At 30.8% G+C, this 21,078-nt stretch overlaps 1 protein-coding gene across 2 annotated transcripts; it reads left to right on the top strand.

The window, feature by feature from the left end:
* The first annotated feature begins 8,055 nt into the window (after window positions 1-8,055).
* LOC149986668 (uncharacterized) lies at window positions 8,056-12,407 on the top strand. Of its 2 annotated transcripts, none has more exons than XM_090246256.1 (5): window positions 8,056-8,686; window positions 9,107-10,910; window positions 11,054-11,127; window positions 11,563-11,772; window positions 11,966-12,407. In XM_090246256.1, exons 2-5 carry the CDS (start codon window positions 9,146-9,148, stop codon window positions 12,260-12,262), a joined length of 2,346 nt encoding a protein of 781 aa, XP_090102382.1. In that variant the 5' UTR covers window positions 8,056-8,686; window positions 9,107-9,145; the 3' UTR covers window positions 12,263-12,407. The 2 variants fall into 2 exon arrangements, with proteins under 2 accessions (XP_090102382.1, XP_090102381.1); XM_090246255.1 differs by having other exon boundaries at window positions 8,056-8,720.
* The last annotated feature ends 8,671 nt before the right edge of the window (window positions 12,408-21,078 follow it).

Below are 21,078 nucleotides of genomic sequence, written 5' to 3'. Positions count from 1 at the left end.
CTTTAGGACATTGTAGATGAAAGTGAAGAGTTTGCAAGCATACATGCTAATATGGAAAAGAGAAAATTATACACATTGTAAAAAAAAGGCTTTTGAATTGATTGCAACTAATATTGAGAAATTGAACTTCTCCCTCATTATTTCTTATAAAAGACTAGTAAAAGCATAGAAGACTCTTTGAAGGATTGTGCTTATATTATGAAGAACCAAAACTTACTACTCAACATTGTTCAAAGAAATGACGAAACCACAAAATAAGAAGCACAGCTATCAAAGAAGTTATGTCGTAGAAAACAAATTTTTCTAGCTACAATAGGGACTGTGCAGATGGAAACTTGTATAATTTCTAATAAAGGTCATATCCTCTCCTCAAAATCCTCTTTATGTTTTATAATAATTGTACATTTAGGATCTAATAATTATAAAGCCTCCACCTTGATAGATTCAAGAACCTTAGCTTGTTTTTTAGACGTAGATTTTGTTAAAAGTCATAAAATATCATTAGTTTAAAAAAATAAACTTGTTTAAGTAGAAGTCATAGATGGTCATTTGTTGTCTTTTAGAAATGTTATTCATGAAATAATTTTCATAGATGTAGCAATAAATGGTCATAGTAGTTGCATAATCTTTAATATAATTAGATCTCTCTCTAATCTAGCTATTTTAGATTTATTGTGATTAAAAAAATATAATCCTTATATAGATTGGATTTCTTGTACTGTTGACTTCTCTAAGAATAAAATTAAGAGTAAAATTAATCCAATAGAAAGTCATAAGTTTAGCACAATAAAACCTATATTTGTAGATGTCAAAGCTTTCTTACATGCTACAAAAGAAGCATCACCTTATGTCATTTACGCCACACCTATTTGTAATGATGCAAGGACTTTAAGTGGCATTTCAAGCCAATATCAAAAGTTTAAAGATGTATTTGAGAAGAAAAATGCATATATTCTTTCAAAACATCATCTCTATGATTGCTCAAGTGATCTTTAAAAAGGGGCACAACCGCCATTTAGACCAATTTATAGTTTATCTTAAAATGAATTGGCTAAATTCAAGGAATATATTAAAGAAAATCTAGTCAAGAATTTCATATACTATTCCAAATTGCCAACAAGAGCTCCAATCTTATTTGTAAAGAAGAAAGATGGATGAATGAAAATATGTATTGATTATCGAGGACTCAACAAGATCACCATTAAGAATAGGTACCCTCTATCTTTGATATCCAAATTTCTCGATCAATTGAATCAAGCTAAAATCTACACAAAAATAGATCTATAAAGAGCATAAAATCTAGTACGTATTAAAAAAAAAGATGAATGGAAGATTATATTTTGAACTAGGTATGGACATTTTGAATACAATGTCATGCCTTTTGGACTTACAAATATATCAATAACATTTCAATATTTAATAAATGATATTTTTTGAAAATTTTTGGACGATTTTGTTCTCTATTATCTAAATGACATCTTAATCTATTTTAAGAATATAGATAAACATGAATTTCATGTTTGTCATGTGTTACAAAAATTAAGAGATATGGGACTCTATGCCAAGATAGATAAGTATGTATTCTATACTACTCAAGTTGACTTCTTAGGATACATCATTTCAAATAATGGACTTGTGATGGAACTTAAGAAAGTTCAAACTATTATAAATTGAAAGATTTCAAAAATAATAAAAGATGTCCAATGCTTTTTAGGCTTTGCCAACTATTATTAGATCTTCATAAAAGACTTTTCTTGAGTTATAGCTTCACTTACACATTTGACTTGCAAAGACAAATTTGAATGGAGCAGAGAAGCTGAAGCATCTTTTGGAGATTTAAAGTCAATTTTTATTTTTGCACCAATCTTGTATCAAATCGACTTTTCTAAGGTATTTTTTATGGAAATAAATGTATCAGACTTTACTTTGGATGTTGTATTATCGCAAATGGAAATAAATGATAAAATTCACTTAATAGCTTTTCATTCCAATAACTTTTCAACAACCAAGATTAACTATGAAATCCACAACAAAGAGCTTTTTACAAACATGGATTCATTTCAAGAATAGCATCATTATATAGAAGGTTCTTCCAATCCAATCACCATATATACAAACCACAAGAATCTCGAGTACTTCATATCAACATGTGTTTGAATTGTTTCCAAGGCTGTTGGAGCATGTCTTTATTAAGATTTGATTTCAAGATCATATATCAGCCCAGAAAACAAGGTTTGACAGATGTCCTTTTTAGACGTTCTTATCTTGTATCAAAAGAAGGAGATGCATCTTTTGATCAACAAAAAATAATTTTCTTGAAATTTGAACATTTTTATCTTCGAGTAATGAAATCAACATTGATTATTGATTCTACCCTTGTAAAACAAATCCAATGAAGTATGTCTTCTGATCCTCTTGTTCATAATATCAAGAATCCTTCTTGTAAGTTCCAAGATACTTCTAAGTTTGAATTCAAAAACAAACTACTCTATTTCAAAGATCAATTATAAGTTCTAAAAGGAGAAGTAGGATTACATGTTCTTTAAGCACGTCATGACTTTTCAGTAGTAAGACATTTTGAATACAATAAGACTTTGTACCTTATAACTATAGATTTTTAGTGGTCACAAATGTGGAAGGATATAAAAGACTTTGTTTAGTCATATAACATTTTTTCAAGATCAAAAACTCCCAGTCATCAACCTTATGGACTTCTTTAACCATTATCCATTTTTAAAACAACCATGGTCTTCTGTTTCTATTAATTTTATCACAAATCTTTCAATCTCAGGTTCTTATGACTCTATATTCGTGATAGTAGATCGGTTTACCAAGATGGCATATTTTGTATCATATATAAAATCTATCACAGGTAAAGAAATAGCTAAGCTCTTTCTTGACAATATCTATCCCTATTATGGATTATCCAAGAATATCATATCCGATAGAGGAACTCAATTTGTATTAAGTTTTTGGCGGACTCTTTTTGAGATTCTAAAAGTGGATGTAAAATTATCTTTGACATTCCATTTTCAAATTGATAGACAAACAAAGCATGTTAATCAAGTTTTAGAGCAGTATTTTAGGTGCACCATCAACTACCAACAAGATGATTGGACAACTCTTTTGCCATTAACAAAGTTTGCTTATATAACATAATACATTCTTTTACAAAATAAATATCTTTTTTTGCCAATTATGGTTATCATCCACAACTTGATACTTTTGATTTTTCAAAAGTTGATAATTCTATGACATAAGATTTAACAAATCATTTGTCAAAGCTACATACAATAATAAAGGTGCAGTTAAAAGAAGCTCAAGAACAATAAAAGATCAATGCAGATGTCTAACAAAAAGAACAACTACAACTCCACGTGGATGATAAGATATGGTTACTTCTTTGTAATATTAAGACTACTTGTCTTTGTGATAAGTTGGACTATGATAGGCTTGGATCATTTCCTATTTTTGTACAAATCAATCTAATTACATATCATTTATACCTACTAGAGTCAATAAAAATCCATCCAATATTCTACATGTCTCTTTTTGAACCATATAAGACAATAGACATACCAAAAAGAAGATAAGTACCACTTCTTCCTAGAGAAGTAGATAATAATGAAGAATTTGAAATGGAAGAAGTCTTAGACTCAACGCAATACCAAAATAAGTTAAAATATCTTATTCATTGGTACAAATATAATATTAGTAAATGTACATGGAAGCTAGTAAAGAATCTTATAAATGTAGCAAAGAAGGTGGAGGCTTTTCATCAATGACATCCATCAAAATCAAGATGAAGACCTTTCTTATAAAAGAAACAAGATCTAGGCAAGATAACATTCTACTTTTAATCCTTGTTTGTAGCTTCTTTGTATTTGTGATTCTAAAGAGATGGAAAACCAACATCCAATGGATTTGACTAAAGAGCCTTTGTTTGCTGACTTGTTAAACGAAGCATTGTAATTATTAGAACCTTCAAGACAAGATAATAGAGGTGAAGATCCTTAAGAACGACATGTTTTTCCTTGAATATAGTGAGATACAACGCATTTGGTATCACGACCTTGGAAGAGACTCTCGATATTTGGTAATTTTATTAGAGGTAGGAACAACTCCTGATGGTATTCCAATTGATTTATTTGAAAGAAGTTATGAAAGCCTCAACAATGATCATATAACAAAGTGGTCTTCCTGCCTTGGTATAGGACACTATCGATGGTTGAGAGGCCCTATCAACCATCTTCAAAGAGAACAAAGATCTAAGTATATAGCAAATACAATTCATCGCATCATAGATTTTTTTAACATATGATAATCACTCTTTGTGGAACTTGTACCTAGAAGGAGGATTAATGTTATAGATATATACATATAAGCTAGTAATTATCTATATAAATAGATGGAAGTAGATAGAAGTATGTAAAAGTAAGTTAATTCTATAATATCCTCTAAAAAAACTTTTTAGAAGCTTCATAGACACTGCTTTGACTTTATAGGTGTCCATTGTTGATTTTTAGGTTAGAAACTTAGTCAACAAGTTAACCATGTGCCACACATATTGATAGCTTAAAGAACAAGCTAATTATGTAGCAAACATATAGAAAAACTTATCTTGTAATTCAAGGCATGTGTCCTACAAAGTCAACACATATTGGAGGTCTTGTAGAACATTGCCACGTAGCCTCTAGCTAGATAGAATATATAGAGACAAGATTGAAGCCCTCTTTATTCATATCAACTCTTTTCTTGCTTCTAGTCTTGTTTCAAGAGTCTCAAGTTTTTTTTTATCTTTTGGCAATAAGCGATTCCAGTTTCTTTTTAATACACATACTTCCTTATTTCTATTTTGTCACTTTTTCTTTTGATTTATGCACCATCTTTCAATTCATGTCCTTGACACAATATACATCAAGCACAACTATATTTGCCAACTTATAGAATTGCATACGTAGATCTACTACAATACTTCCAAAATTGTCTAAAATATCAATCTTATTTTTTTTCACAAAAAATCTAAATTAACCTTGACTTTATAAAGCTCTTACAAAATCATTACAAATCCAAATCATAAAAAGCTAATGCTTATAAAAATCTTATCAAGTCTATTCTCTAATTTCTTTTTCAAATTTTCAAAAGAACCACACAATTACTATAGATGTATAGTTTTGTGCCTTAGGATCTGATTTTAATCCAGATTGACAACTCATCTTCTTTGGATATCAATTCTTGGCTTCTTGAGATAAATTTTGCTGAAATATATTCTTAACTTCTTCTTACATATGCTTATATCATTTTATTTTCTAATCTACTTTGTTTTGCTTTACTTATGGCCCTACAAAGTAAGTAGAAGCCTATTTTGTAAAAAAAAATAATAGTACCCTTTAGTTTTATTATCTTTATCTAAGATAATTTTCTTTAATATTTTTAAATATGATTTACTAAAATATAATTTGTTCTTCTTTCTTTCATTTATTAGCTATGGTATATCATAAAAATGGATATAATATTAGTAAACACACATGGAAATCAACAAAAAATCTTGTAAATGCAATAAAAAAAAGGTGAGGCTTTTTATTGACAAAATCCATAAAAACTAAGATGAAGAATTGCAAGATCTATAAAAGATGATAGATGCTCTTCATGGAATTCATATCTAGAAGGAAGGATAATATTACAATATTATCATGTAATATGTAATATTAATGGTTTACTTTATTATATTTTTTATTATTAAATTATAATATATAAAATAAAAAAATAATAAACTAAAAATTATTATTACATAATTTTGATAAATGAACTTATGGAAGGATTATTGAACACATAAAGTGACAACAAATTCTTTAATGATTGTATAAATATCTTCTTTTTGGATAGTTGGATTAAGTTTATGTATGTGAATATTAACAAAAAAATCTAAGATTTGGAACTTAGAATTCTCTCTTTTTTTTATTTTATTTTCTATATGAAAAAAAAAAAATTGTGACAAAATTACTATTAAAATTTGGTGCAACCAACATGATTTGCAATGCATCAATATTTTTAATATATTTAAGTATAATAATAATAAAAAAAACTAACACACATGGTTATAATCGAACATAATATTTAAATAATAGTAATAAAAAAATCTTAGCACAAACTATCATAATTTTTACATCAAATAACAGAAGAAATTATAAAATGTATTGTGGATTATAAACTTTTACAAATCATTCAGCCATTAAACAAAAATTGTGCCTAAGACTTCATCAGTATCATCTTTTTTAAATTACCAATATAATATTTACTAAAATACTTCTTACAAAGAAAAAATTTAAATAAAAATAGTTATTTAACTTAGAAGGAAACTTTAAGACAACTCACATTGTTTTTGGATAATAATATAGATTAAATTGGATAAAATATATGATATTTGGTCATTATGATATAGAATATTTTGAAATCAAATGATCCAAATTATAAAATTATCTTTGAATTCAATATAAGTTGCTTTTAATGATCCAATTGATATAATTATATATTTTTTTCTTCTTCTAATTCTTTGAATAAAAATAAGAAGTGTATTTTCACTCATCAAACTTATAATCATGTGAAAATTTTGAATACATCACTACACATAAATAAATAAAATAATATAACCAAATAATGAATTAATAATAAAGTTACACATTTAATTAATTTATTACTGTCTAAATTGACCATAACATAATATAATTTGAATTATAATTTTTATATAAAAAGTTTGCATCATATTGAAATGATTAGCTGATTGAGTTTATTTTAGCTAAATTCAACAAACATTCAATGTCAATATAACCACCATATTTTTTGTTTCAATTGAATATCAAAATTGCATATGTATAGTTGACATAAAAATGATGATTTTGACATTGTTTTGATATTGCTGCAATTCTAAAACACTAAGTATTGGATTGGTATATTTTTAAAATTAACCTCCATACATTCCGCAACACTCACCAACTTGACATCACTTTAACATTAAATTAGTGAGACTCCTACTCAGATGGATTTTATTGGAAACTGGCTAGTTTAGCCAAGTCTTGCCAATGGAGGGGCTCTACATATTAATTGTGATATGTAGTACTTTGCAACAGTGATACATAACGACCTGTTCTGCCACCTCTGGCCCTGCGCCAATACCACCAACACTGTCATGATTTTTCCAATAACTCTCTTGCACATCTGATTAGTACAATATCACAGTACACCAACTATAGTCTGATTCCCTGTATATCAGCCACAACTGTACCACTGTGTTTGTATCCAAGTGGTAATTGCCCCCACTCTCAGAGCTCCCCCCAGCCTCCCCTTAGCATGCAAACTGAGTAAGTTATATTCCCTATCTCTTTTACGGTTGTTTTTCAAAGAAAAAAACCTACATTGTTAAATCATTGAAAGGCAAAATGTATCAAAACTGTTGGATTCTCAAATTGTGGTACCAGGACATTGGACCATATATATATATATATATATATAGATCCTAAGTGCTGGGGGATTTTGCACCTCGAAATCCCTTTTAGAAAGTCATACAAAGTCCTAAAAGGTTTCTTGCTTGATGAAGAAAAATTCCTTTTTAGAAATTTTACCACTTAAAAATGGTATTAAAGAAGTCATAAAATGAGACATTTTTTTTTTGGTATGAGTCTATACTTGTCAATTCATATCTTGATTCTAACAATCATGACAAACAAAGAAATTGATTTTTTTTTATTTGTGATAATTACTTTGAACATTTTTTTGACACAAATCTTAAATTTTTATAAAAAACTTCCTTTTGAGATGGTCCTACTGCATATTCCAGAGGACCACACTAATCAATAGTCATTATAATTATTCAACAATGTAAGAAAAACATTTTGAACCACCTAAAAACACAGACATTGTATTATGCACCACATAACAGTACAGACATTGTGCAGACTTTGTACAGACATTCATAATTCACTTCTTGTTTCCTGGTCAACCCTAAAATAATATTCCGCGTCTTCCTTGCAGGCGTTTCTCGCAGGATGAGGCTTGTCATGAAGTGAATACGATGCTGCTAGTTGTGGCCAAAAGGGCACCTTCACCTCCCTCTGGCTAGAGCTTTTTCATTTTTGCAGCGCTGCTTTTAAAATTACTGTGCGCAGGCGAGTCATGTGTTACCTTGCGATCCGCCTTAAGCACACCAGCCAGTGCTGCACTAAGTTTACAGAAGCATCTTTGGCGGTGTGATATGCTCCATCAAAATGTATACTTGCCCTGAGATGTGACTTGGCCGCTGCGCACTCTCGCTTCATCCTCGCAGCTCGGCTGCAGGAGATATTGTAAGTCTGGTGAACGAAATGACCGCTGGGTAAATGGTTGCTGACTGATAGTCAGATCACGCATTGGATTATCGGCACAGGCTCGGCGCTCTTTCTTCTTGTCGGAGAGTCAGATTGCAAGGACTTGAGTTGGCACGTCCATACGGCAAAATGGTGGAACTTTAATTAGTCTGCCGGACGTAGTGTTTGGTGTTTGTCGTTGTCTCTACAAACTGCCGGGTTGCGCTGGTTTTGTTTTTATCAATTCTTATTCGTCGATTAGGTCCCAAGCGTAAGGAAAGGTAACTAGTTACTTGACACTCCTCTTCGAAGGCTGAGTCATTTGGCTCGCTCTGAACCCTTTGAGGGTAAGACTATAACCATTTGCCAGCTTAATTTAAGGTTAGCAGCGACTGTTACACTTCATGTTTGCATATTGTGATATTTGATTTGTTTTTGTGACAACTTGTGCTTCTAAGTCATCTTATTGCGAAGGTTTTGGTCTATAGAATCTATAAAATTCGAGGCAATCATCAGGTTTCTTTGAAACTGTTCGTCGTTGGATAGCGATGACACACCTTTTGTGATCAAAACTTGTTCTGTTGTGTACATACCGACGTTCTTAAGAGTCATTTGCAAAGGCTCTTTAACTGATTCAGGTTGCCTCATTCTTTCATAGAAATAAGTTACTGAATTGAAAGAATATGAAAGCATCGGCCGAGTCAACGGTCAGATCACTAGCAGCTTTGTAGGGTACTCATCTATCGCATCTGAACTGTGGCTTGCAGCTTGATCTGGATATTACAGCAGAGCTGAAAGTCACTTTTATGAATCTAATTCTTTCAGAGAACCACGTCATTAAAAGAGGTGTACTCAATTTTTGTGCACGAAGGTTTCTGAGGTCACAAACAATCACCCCCCCCCCCCCCCTCCCCCCTAATTCATATCATCCAAAGTTCTGCCATTCTAAGATGGAAAGTTTCGCCCTCTTCCTGCAGCGTATTGTTGCAACATTAATTGCACTCTTTATCGCTTACCTATGCATCCTTTGGTTGTTTAGCTGGTGGAAACCCGATATTTCCGAGCAAGGTGCAATTGATCTGCTAAACCGCTGCAAGGGAACGATAGCCAAGTCAGTTAAAAGATCAAGCAGAAATTATCTCATGAACATGCACCTATATGACCTGCTCATCCATAGACTTTCAGAGACACGAGTTACTTTGGAAAAAGTTCAGCAATCAATATCACTCGATGTTGATGGGAAAACAATTCCAGTGCTGCAAGAGCTCCTCCGAACTCTTCTCGACGCCAAAAGGGTCATTTTGTCCGGCCGCATCGCCAGTTCACGATGGCTAATAGCAGCAATTGAGCAAGGTGATATGAAAGAGACCTTTTCAGAACTTCTATACGACCTCAAATGGCACATGGATGTTCTTCAAAACATCTGCGGAAATTCCAAGGTCAGAATTGAACCACTGTTGTACAACGCTGAGTTGAGTAAGGAAGACGAAGAAACTCTGGAGACAGCGAAGAAGGAAAATGAGGTGATCGTCAAGAACAGTCTCATTTTCATGTCTAAGAAGCTGCACGACTCGACAGAAAGAGAACTTGCAAATCAATTGCTCGAAAAGATGAAAGTTATGATAGATCAAGGCGAGGAGCAATCAACAATGAATTCAAATGGGATGAACTTGGTTACATCGTCCTCCAATTTGTTATTCATGAGTCCACGAAATCTACTACATCGCCTTCGTGGCGAATCACTTGGTAAAGGTACAGGCGGAGAGGTTCGAAAAATAAATCTTTTGGGAGGCACCTTCGCAATCAAGATTTTCGAGCAGGAGAGTACAACATCCTTTGATCAGGAAATGGCAGCGATACAGAAGCTGGGGCATCACCCTCATATTGTGCGCCTCTTGTTCTATTCTAAAAAAGAGGACAAGTGCTTCCTCATCATGGAAAAGATGGACATGGATCTATCTGATTTTTTGCAGGAGAGGAAAGATAGCGGCAGTAAACTTTCACATGTTGAAGCAGTTGTACTGATGCTCAAAATTGCGGAAGGCGTAAGGTACATTCACAGCATGCATATGGCGCATCGTGATCTCAAGCCTGGGAATGTTCTTGTGAATGTTGAAATTGATCCCCTGAGCAAACTGTTGAGAGCTTGTTCAGTGAAGATTACTGATTTTGGTCTGACAAAAACCAAAAAAGCCAGTAAGACATATACAGACCAAACTTGGAACACTGGTACTTCAAGGTATATGGCACCAGAGGTCTTTAAAGAAAAAGACAACACGGAAAAAAGAGCTAAGCTTAATCCTATGAAAGCTGATGCTTACAGCTTTGGTATTATGTGCGCTGAGATTCTAACTGGGGAGAAAGCTTTTGGAGATATGGGCCATATGGAATTGAAGAAGAAAGTGAAGGCGAACGATAATCTAAAGTCGAGACCAGATCTTTCAAAGGAAGCATATCCTCCACGGTTGCAATGTTTGATTCAAAGATGTTGGACTGGAAATTTTCATATCCGGCCAAATTTTGCTGAAATTTGTGAAGAGCTGAGGTTCATCAAAGGGCTGCTCCTGCAAGGTGAGTTGGTCAATAGCATCGCTATCTTCAAATCAGTAGATTTCTTTTGAACTGTCAACATACTCGACACCGGATTTCAACCACCTCACCTCGGACTTCTTGATCCTAATTATGCTAAAACTTATCGGCATTGTGTCTTTTAGGTGATCACAAAATGCTCAAGGTTGTACATGATGACATTTTAAATGAACTCAAATTCAAGGCCAAGAGGGCACAGGTATGCAGAACTTGTGTTAGTTTTGAGTAGCAGTATGTTCTTTGATGTGGAATTCAAACCAACCTTTCAATTTATATACATGTGTATATATGTATATGTATATACGCACACTCTCATAGAAGCAGGGTGAATCCAACCAACAGTTCAACATTCAGCCATGGTTAAACAAATGAATATGTTGCTTCACATTGTTCCGCAAACATGAAAGAGCTTGCCTGCTTGTGATCGTATTACGTGAGACCAGATTGATCGGAATTTTAGTTTGTATTCGTGTTAGTACATTTAATGTCTTCCAAAGAATGTACCCAAAGAACGAGGTAGGTTTGTACTTTAAAAAACAAACAAACAAATAGCATTGAAATGCACTAGAATAGTGATCTTGGTGCTATTTACTAAGAAAGTGAGAATTGTTTTCATGTGATTGCATTTATGTAGGGCATCAAGCAAGGACCATGGGGACGTGACGAACCTAAAAAAACAACTGGATTATTTAATCATGTGGGTTCTTTTATTAAATGGATCAATTTGAAATATCAACAATCTCCACCTGGAATTGGATTATTTGAAGTGGGATATATTGAACCTGATGGACAAGAGCACATAGAAAGACATTCTAATGGAATCATTGGAACCACCTACCGCAAGGTAATTGATCTTTATATTATTTTTTTAATTCAAAAATGAAAATAAAAATGTTTATCTTAAATGTATAATATATAGCTATATAATTAATATATTATTTTAATTTATTCATTATTATTTGTTTGATTTTTATATAGATTTTTTTAAAAAGAGTCATTATTAATGAATTTTATGGATTTTATTTGTGTAACTCTAGATTGACTTTGAACCTGGTGAATACATCAAACAAATCAGAGGATCAATAGCCCCACATGAAGTAAGAGTAGGAGACCACATGGTTGGCCTTATTAGTGTAGTCTCACTTACTATACATACTAATTTCCAAATTTTTGGACCTTTCGGTGATGAGACTATTGGTAAACAATTCAAAAGTAGTAGTGGAGAAGTAATTGGATTTTTTGGAGCAAGTGGAGTTCTTCTTGATAAACTGGGTGTTTGGATCATTCCTAATGGTCAAGAAGAAGGTGATCCAAGTCATCTAATAGAAGATTAAAGTATTTAGTGAAGTTTCAAGTTCCATCATATTAGTATAAATCTTTGTTATATTGAAAATTTTCTACCAAACTTGTTATAGTAAAGATATTTTAAGATTTTTATTTAAATGCTTCTATAAATAAAATAAATTTTAATTTAAAAAATCTAGTTAAATATTTTAAATAGATATCATACATTCCAAATTCAAAATTTAAGTTAAAAATTCAATATTTATAATTTAATATTTATTATAGAATATTTATATTTTATAAAAAAATATTTTATTTTTTGATTTTGAAATAACTTTATTTCTCTAATTTTTCGTATCTACAAGTTTTGTGGTGACTTTAAAATATTATGCAAGTTCTTTATTTGTAAATACTTCTTCAACTTCTTAATTCTACTACAACTCTTAGGCTTGACTTAAGTCAAAGACATCTTTTTTTCTATTTCTAGTTCCTTTGAGACACATAGACTTTGCACATGTATTAGACTTCTACCTTAAATTCTTAGTCTTGTCCTAACTCTTAGTCTTGGAATAAGTTCCTATCTAGATATAAGTCTTAGACTTTCTTCTTCTCTTTCTAGTTTTGATGCAAGTCTTGGTCTTAAAGAAAGTTTTGAACCTCCTCCCTAACTTCTTAACACGACCAGTTTCTTTGTCTTGATGCAAGCTCTAAACACTTATCCCGCTCATTTGTGTAAGTGCCAACTCTTTTTTGTCTCAACTCCTTATTATCCACCTACTCTCAGACCTAAGTAAAAAAAAAAAAAAAAAAAAAAAAAAAAATTACCAAGATTAAAAAAATTAAATAATCAATTAGTTAAGTATGTCAATTCTTTTTTAGCTACTTGGTCTTTTATCTAGGATGAAAAAAATATATACATATATATATTGATAAATCAATAAAATAAGTAAATTAAATAATTAAAATAAAGTAAAAAAATAAAAAAAAAAAAAAATACTAAATTGGTTTTTTAAGTGCTACATGGCACCATTATTGATGTAGCTGCCATATGACATTATTATTGATGTTGTTACCAAATAGTACTCTATTTCATGTCAAAATCAACTAAAGCATTTATGTACCATTTTAGAGATATTTTATATGTATATAATCAATTTATTATTCAAGTATTAATCACTTACTAACTAATACATTATATAAGTATTAATTATCCATTAATCAATCTATCACTACTTAATGTCTTCAATTCTTTAGTGTCATAATTTACATCTAATTTAATTTATTTTTATAAATTTTTAAATCTACTTTCTTTTTACACACTTCAATGATAATTTTTTGAATTTTTTATAATTTATGTAAATCTTAGATTTTAGAGTTATACATCCTATGTAAATTTTATGTCATAAACCTAAATCCTATATCCTAAACTCTAAGCTTCAGTTCTAAATCTTATACTCATTTATTTTTATTTTAAACAAATAATCCTCTAAAAAATTATAAAACTACAATTTAAATCTTATTTTTTTAATTATACAACTTAGATCATAAAACTTCAATTTTATAATGTATAATCTAGAATTTTAATTTTAATTTCTAATATTATATTATAATTCCACGTGAATAAGATGCCACATTGGATAAAAATGCTAAGTGGATTGCTATGTTAAAGAAAGTTTAGGCATATGCAAAATTAATACAACATTGAGACTTTTTAATATGTTATACATCTCAATACTATTCTTGGCTATGAATGCTAAATTTTAAAGTTTTAATAGAATTTGATGTAATAGCATTGATATAACCATATTATAGTAAGATCTTTCAATTATTATTATAATAATTTGTACTTTAGTCAATATGTCAATCATTTTTAATTATTTTAATTATATTTCTTCAACTTGAATAATTTATTTTTAGATAAATTAATAGTAGATTATTAAATCAATATAAGACAAAAAATAAATTTTTAAGTTTTACTTAGAAATTATAACCAAATATCCTATAAAGAAAACATAAATCTAATAAGAAATATATTTCAGTTGGAGAGATATTGCCAATCAAGTGTTATGGACATATATTTATTGTAATTATTATCTAAGTGATATGAATAGGTAGAAGTATGTAAAAGTATATTAATTTCATAATATCTTATAGAAAAGCTTCCTAGAAGCTTTATAGATGTTGCTCTGACTTTACATATATTTATACTTGATTAGTAGGTTAGAAAATTGGTCAACAAGTTAACCACATGCCACACATATTGGTAGCTTGCAAATTAAGCTAACTATGTGGCATCCACATAGAAAACTTGCCTTGCAAGTTAAGATACGTGTTGTATAATATCAACACGTTTTTTGAAGGTCCTATAGAACACCGCCACATAGCTTCTAAGTAGATAGTATATATAGAGGCAAGAGTGAATCCTTCTTCACTCTTGTCAATTCCTTTCTTGTTTCTAGTCTAGTTTCAAGGGCCTTTAGTTTTCTTGTCTTTTGGCAATAGCCATTCTAGTTTCTTTTTTAATATACATATTTAGTTATTTCTATTTTGTCATCTTTCTTTGAGAAAAGTCTCACTTGTTTATTTATTTTTATTAAGTTTTTATTCTTAACAGATTGATAAGAGTATATTTATAATATCAAAGCTTTGTCTAATCTTGATTAAGAGTAGATTATTCCTTTCTCTTGATAAGACATAAGCATATTAAAAGTTACGGATTATCCTCTTCTAAACTGATATTGTTTTTAGTATTTTCTTTGTTCTCAAGTCCTCTCTTCTATTTGTCTTGAGCGATATTAGACATCTTCTCTTTTCTAAATATTATCATGGCAGAACTTACTCAAATGAAGAGTGCAATGGCACAAATGCAAGAGCAATTGAGAGAGTTAATACTTGCAATGTATCAACTCAATTCACTACTACAAGGAGCAACAAGATTGGCAGGAAATGAAGATATAGAAATGATTGGAGCTGCTTCAACATCTACACCAAATCATGTTCCTTCTCCTATAATGGAATATCCTTCCAGTGTTAGAGAATCAAGTATTGCCCTATTCGAGAAGTTTGAGGACACTAAATCAAAGTTTAGAGGATTTATCAATCAAGTATAACTTGAGATTGAACTTCAATCCCAAAGCTATCTAATTCCAAGATCATAAGTTAGATTCATTGGTACGCTTCTTTCAAGTTTATCATTATCATGATTTTTAACTTTTTTTAAATGAGAAGATCGAATATTGAATAATCTAGATACTTTTTAGGGGAGTTTCAATTCATGTATAGAGACCATGATGTAATTCATGTTACAACCAACAAGATTCATATTTTACGACATGGCAATCGATCGGTAATGTTGTATGCTTCATAGTTTTGACAACTTGCAATTGATATCAAGTGGGATGATGCGGTACTTATTAGCCAATTTTTGTATGGATTAGAATATAATATAGCAAAATTAATGCTCAACTTACTTGATCCTCAAACATTGAATTAAGCTATTGATTTTGTTGTAAAGTGCGACAATCATCTTTTTGAATTTTGATTTGAGAATTGTATAAGTGGACCTCAACGTTACTATAATTCAATGGCAACACTAACATCTCTTTAACACATACATTCAAAAATAGAAGATATATAAATTAATGGAATACTTTTTAAACCTCTTATTGAGCAAGAAAAGGCTCGTCATTGTTAGGAAGGATTGTGCTTATATTATAGAGAACCTAAGTACACTACTCAACATTGCCTAAAGAAGCGATACAACCATAAAATGAGGAGTACGGCTATCAAAACGATATTATGTTGGAAAATGAATTTGTCTTGTTACAATAGGGGCCGTGAGGTTGGAACCTTGTACAATACCTAGTGAAGGTCATATTCTCTCTTCAAAATCCTCTCTTTGTTTTGCGATAGATGTTATTTTAGGACCTAAACATCACAAAGCCTCTGCCTTGCTAGATTCAGGAGCCTCAGTATGTTTCTTAGATGAAGAATTTGCTAAAAGATATAACACACTTTTAGTGAAGAAAACTAAACCTTTTCATGTAGAAGTCTTAGATGGTCGTCCATTATCTTTAGGAGATGATACTCATGAAACCTTTCTATAGAAGTTGCAACTAATGGTCATAGTAGCTTTGTAATATTTAATATCATTAAATCTCCTTCTAATCCAATCATTTTAGGTTTATCATGGCTAGAAAAATGTAATCCTAAAATAGATTGGACTTCTTCTAGTCTTGACTTTTCTAAAAGTATAACTAAGAGCATAGTTAATCAAGTAGAAAGTCATAAGTCTAATATAATTAAACTCATATATGTAGGTGCAAGAGCTTTTTTGCATGCTCTAAAAAAAGGATCACCTTGTGTCATTTATGCCGCACTTGTTTCAACTAGTGGAAAGACTTCAAGTGGCATTCCAAGCCAATATCAAGATTTTCAAGATGTATTTGAAAAGAAGAATGTGGATACTCTTCCAAAACATTGTTCCTATGACTACTCAATTGACCTTTAGGAAAGAGCACAATCGCCATTTGGACCAATCCTTAGTTTATCACAGAATGAGTTGGTTAAACTTAAGGAGTATATTGAAGAGAATTTTTGCCAAGAACTTCATATGCCATTCCAAATCTCTAGCTAGAGCTTTAATTTTATTCGTGAAGAAAAAAGATGAATCATTGCATATGTATGTTGATTATCGAGGACTCAACAAAGTCACTATCAAGAACAAGTATCCACTACCTTTGATATCTAGACTCTTTGATCAATTGAATAAAGCTAAGATCTATACAAAAATAGATCTACGAGGAGCATACAATCTGGTATGCATCAAAAAAGGAGATGAATGGAAGACTACGTTTCGAACAAGGTATGAACATTTCAAATACAATGTTATGCCTTTTGGACTTACAAATGCACTAGCAGCATTCCAACATCTAATGAATGATGTCTTTCGAGAGTTTTTAGATGATTTTGTTGTCTGTTATCTAGGTAATATCTTAATCTATTTTAAGAATACAGAAGAATATGAACTTCATATTTGTCGTGTGTTACAAAAACTAAGAGATGTGGGACTCTATGCCAAGATAGAAAAGTATGTATTCACACTATTCAAATCGACTTCTTAGAATACATCATTTCAAATGATGGACTTATGATGGATTCTAAGAAAGTGTAAGCTATTATAGATTGGAAGATCTCAAAAACGGTAAGAGATCTCAAATGTTTTTTGGGATTTGCCAAATGCTATTGGATCTTCATCAAAGAGTTTTTTCAAGTTGTAGCTCCACTTATTCATTTGACTTGTAAAGACAAACTTCAATGGAATCAAGAAGCGGAATTAGCTTTTGAAGCTTTGAAGATAGTCTTTGTTTTTGCACCAATCTTATATCACCTCAATTTTTCTAAAATATTTTTTATAGAAATAGATGCATCAAAATTTGCTTTGAGTGCCATATTGTCACTAATAGAAACAGATGATAAACTTCACCAAATAGCTTTTCATTCCAAAAAAATTTCGACAGCCGAGATCAATTACAAGATCCATGACAAAGAACTTTTTATAATTGTGGAATCGTTTTAAGAATGGCACTATTATCTAGAAGGTGCTCCTAGTTTAGTCACTGTGTATACTGATCATAAGAATCTTAAATATTTTATGTCAACACATATTTTGAATCGTTGCCAAGAATTTTAGAGTATGTTGTTGTCAAAATTTGAATTCAAGATCACTTATCGACTAGAAAAACAACAAGGTTTATCAGATGTATTCTCTAGATGATCTTACCTTACACCAAAAGAAAGAGATGCTACTTTTGATCAGCAATGGACAATTCTCTTGAAGCCAAAGCAACTTCATCTTTGAGCAATGAAATCAATGCTAACTATTGATTCAACTTTTATTAAGCAAGTTTAGTCAAGTATGTCTTTTGATCCTCTTATTTGTGATATTAAGAGAAATCCTTCAAAGTCTCATGATACTTCTAAGTTTGAATTCAAGAATAATCTACTATATTTTGAGGGATGCCTATATGTTCCAAAAGGTGAAGCTCAATTACGTATTCCTCAAACTCATCATGACTTTCCATCAACAGGATATTTTGGGTACAATAAAACTTTGGAACTAATATCCAGGGATTTTTAGTGGCACCAAATATGGAAGGTAGTCAAAGATTTTGTAAAATCTTGTGATGTTTGTTCAAGATCAAAAACTCCTCATCATCAACCTTACGGACTTCTTCAGCCATTATCCATTCCAAAACAACCATGGTCTTTTATTTCTATGGATTTCATCATGGATCTTCTAATCTTAGGTTCTTATGACTCTATATTCATGATAGTAGATCGTTTTACCAAGATGGCATATTTTGTACCATGTACAAATTCTATCACAGGTGAAGAAATAGCTAAGCTTTTTCTTGACAATATCTATTGCTATCATGGAGTACCCAAGGATATTATATCAGATACGAGAACTCAGTTAGTATCAAGATTTTGGCAGACTCTTTTCAAGATTTTAAAAGTGGATATAAAACTATCTTCAATATTCCATATTCAAATTGATGGACAAATGAAGCGTAGTAATCAAGTTTTGGAGGAATATTTAAGATGTACCATCAACTACCAACAAGATGATTGGATAACTCTTTTGCCATTTGTAAAGTTTTTTTATAATAATATAGTATATTCTTCTATAAAATAAACACCTTTCTTTACCAATTATGGTTATCATCTACAACTTGATACTTTTGACTTTTCAAAAGTTGATAATTTTGCAGCAAATGATCCGACAATTTATTTGTCAAAGCTATATGCAACAATGAAGGCGTAGTTAAAAGAAGTTCAAGAACAACAAAAGATCGATGTTGATGTCTATCAAAAGGAACAACCACCATTCTACATAAGTGATAAGGTATGGTTACTTCGTCACAATATCAAGACCACTCATCTTTGTGATAAGTTGGACTATTGAAGGCTTGAACCATTTTCTATTTTTGTATAAATTAATCTGGTTGCATATCATTTACACATACCGGAGTCAATGAAAATCCATCCAATATTCCACGTGTTTCTTTTTTAACCATACAAGATAATGGACATATCAAGAAGAAAACAAGCTCTACCTCCTCTTATAAAAGTAGACAATAATGAAGAGTTCAAAGTAGAAGAAGTCCTAGATTCAAGGCGCAACCGAAATAAATTAGAGTATCTTGTTCCTTGGCGTAGATATGATATTAGTGAATGCACATGGGAGCCAATAAAGAATCTTGTAAATACAATAAAGGTGGTGAGGCTTTTCATCGACGACATCCATCAAAATCAAGATGAAAACCTTCTTTATAAAAGAAACAAGATCTAAGCAAGATAACATTTTACTTTCAATCTTTATTTCTAGCTTCTTTGTAGTTGTGAGGTTTAGGAGATAGAGAAGCAACAACCACCAAATTCAATTCAAGAGCATTCATTTGTTGATTTGCCAAACAAGACATTACGATTGTCACAACCTTCAAGACTAGGCAATCGAGATGAAGATCCTGAAGAACAATATATTCTTCTTCAAATAGATGGTGAGATACAACACGTTTAATATCACGACCTTAGAAGGGACTTTCGATGTTTGGTGATTTTACTAGAAATAGGAAAAATTCTTGACAATGTTCCAAATATTTTATATAAAGGAAGTTATGAAGGCGTCAACAATGATCAAATAATTGGGTGGTCTTCCCATCTTGGTATGAGACAGTATAGATAGTTGAGAGGTCCTATGAATCATCTTTGAAGAAAACAAAGATCTGAGTATATAACAAATACAATTTGTCGAATCTTAGACTTCTTTGACATGTGATCACTACTCCTCGTGGAACTTGTTCTTAGAGGGGGGGATAATGTCATGGACATATATTTACTATAATTGTTACTTAGGTGATATGAATAGGTAGAAGTATGTAAAAATAGGTTAATTTCATAATATCTTATAGAAAAACTTTCTAGAAGCTTTATAGACGTTGCTCTGACTTTACATGTATTTATACTTGATTGATAGGTTAGAAAATTGGTCAACAAGTTAACCACATGCCACACATATTGGTAGCTTGTAGAACAAGCTAACTATGTAGCACCGACATAAAAAACTTGTCTTGCAAGTTAAGATACATGTTGTGCAAAATCAACACGTTTTTTGGAGGTCCTATAGAACGCTGCCACATAGCTTCTAAGTAGATAGTATATATAGAGGCAAGAGTGAAGCCTTCTTCACTCTTGTCAATTCCTTTCTTGTTTCTAGTCTAGTTTCAAGGGTCTTTAGTTTTCTTGTCTTTTGGCAATAGCCATTCTAGTTTCTTTTTTAATATACATATTTAATTATTTCTATTTTATCATATTTCTTTAAAAAAAGTCTCACTTATTTATTTATTTTTATCAAGTTCTTATCCTTGATACCAAGAGGGATTAAAAAAATGTTGAATAAATATATATATATATATATATATATATATATATATATATATATTCTTCTCAAATTATGTATCTTTGAGTATTCATAAAAGCTTGTAAGGTTTGCCTAAAAATCTCTAGTTTATAAACATTTATATTTTTAAAGAAACTAATAGTTGTAATAAATAAGGTTTCTTAAGTCAAAAAATAGAGGTTATCCAATTGATTTTGTACTAAAATCAAGTTAATAGATTTAAACTAATACATCTTATTAAGATTTTTATAGGTTAAAATATCTTATTTTAGAAATATAATAAATTTTATACCAATTAATATATTAATATAGTAGATAGAGAAATTAAGTTGTAGATTTAAATTAGACTAATTATTGAATGTCAAGTATTCCTATTGGACATAAATCAAATAATTTATTATTAAA

Source organism: Physcomitrium patens, chromosome 22, assembly GCF_059467195.1.
Source record: "Physcomitrium patens ecotype Gransden chromosome 22, ASM5946719v1, whole genome shotgun sequence".
Classification (NCBI taxonomy): Eukaryota; Viridiplantae; Streptophyta; class Bryopsida; order Funariales; family Funariaceae; genus Physcomitrium; species Physcomitrium patens.
This window is presented reverse-complemented; position numbering and strand designations above follow the sequence as displayed.

Excerpts from the sequence above, each read along its gene's own strand:
- LOC149986668 (XM_090246256.1), top strand. The coding sequence starts at position 9,146 with ATGAATCTAATTCTTTCAGAGAACCACGTCATTAAAAGAGGTGTACTC. Across the intron at positions 11,128-11,562 it reads TCAAGGCCAAGAGGGCACAG|GGCATCAAGCAAGGACCATG; the intron begins GTATGCAGAACT and ends GCATTTATGTAG. Across the intron at positions 11,773-11,965 it reads TTGGAACCACCTACCGCAAG|ATTGACTTTGAACCTGGTGA; the intron begins GTAATTGATCTT and ends GTGTAACTCTAG.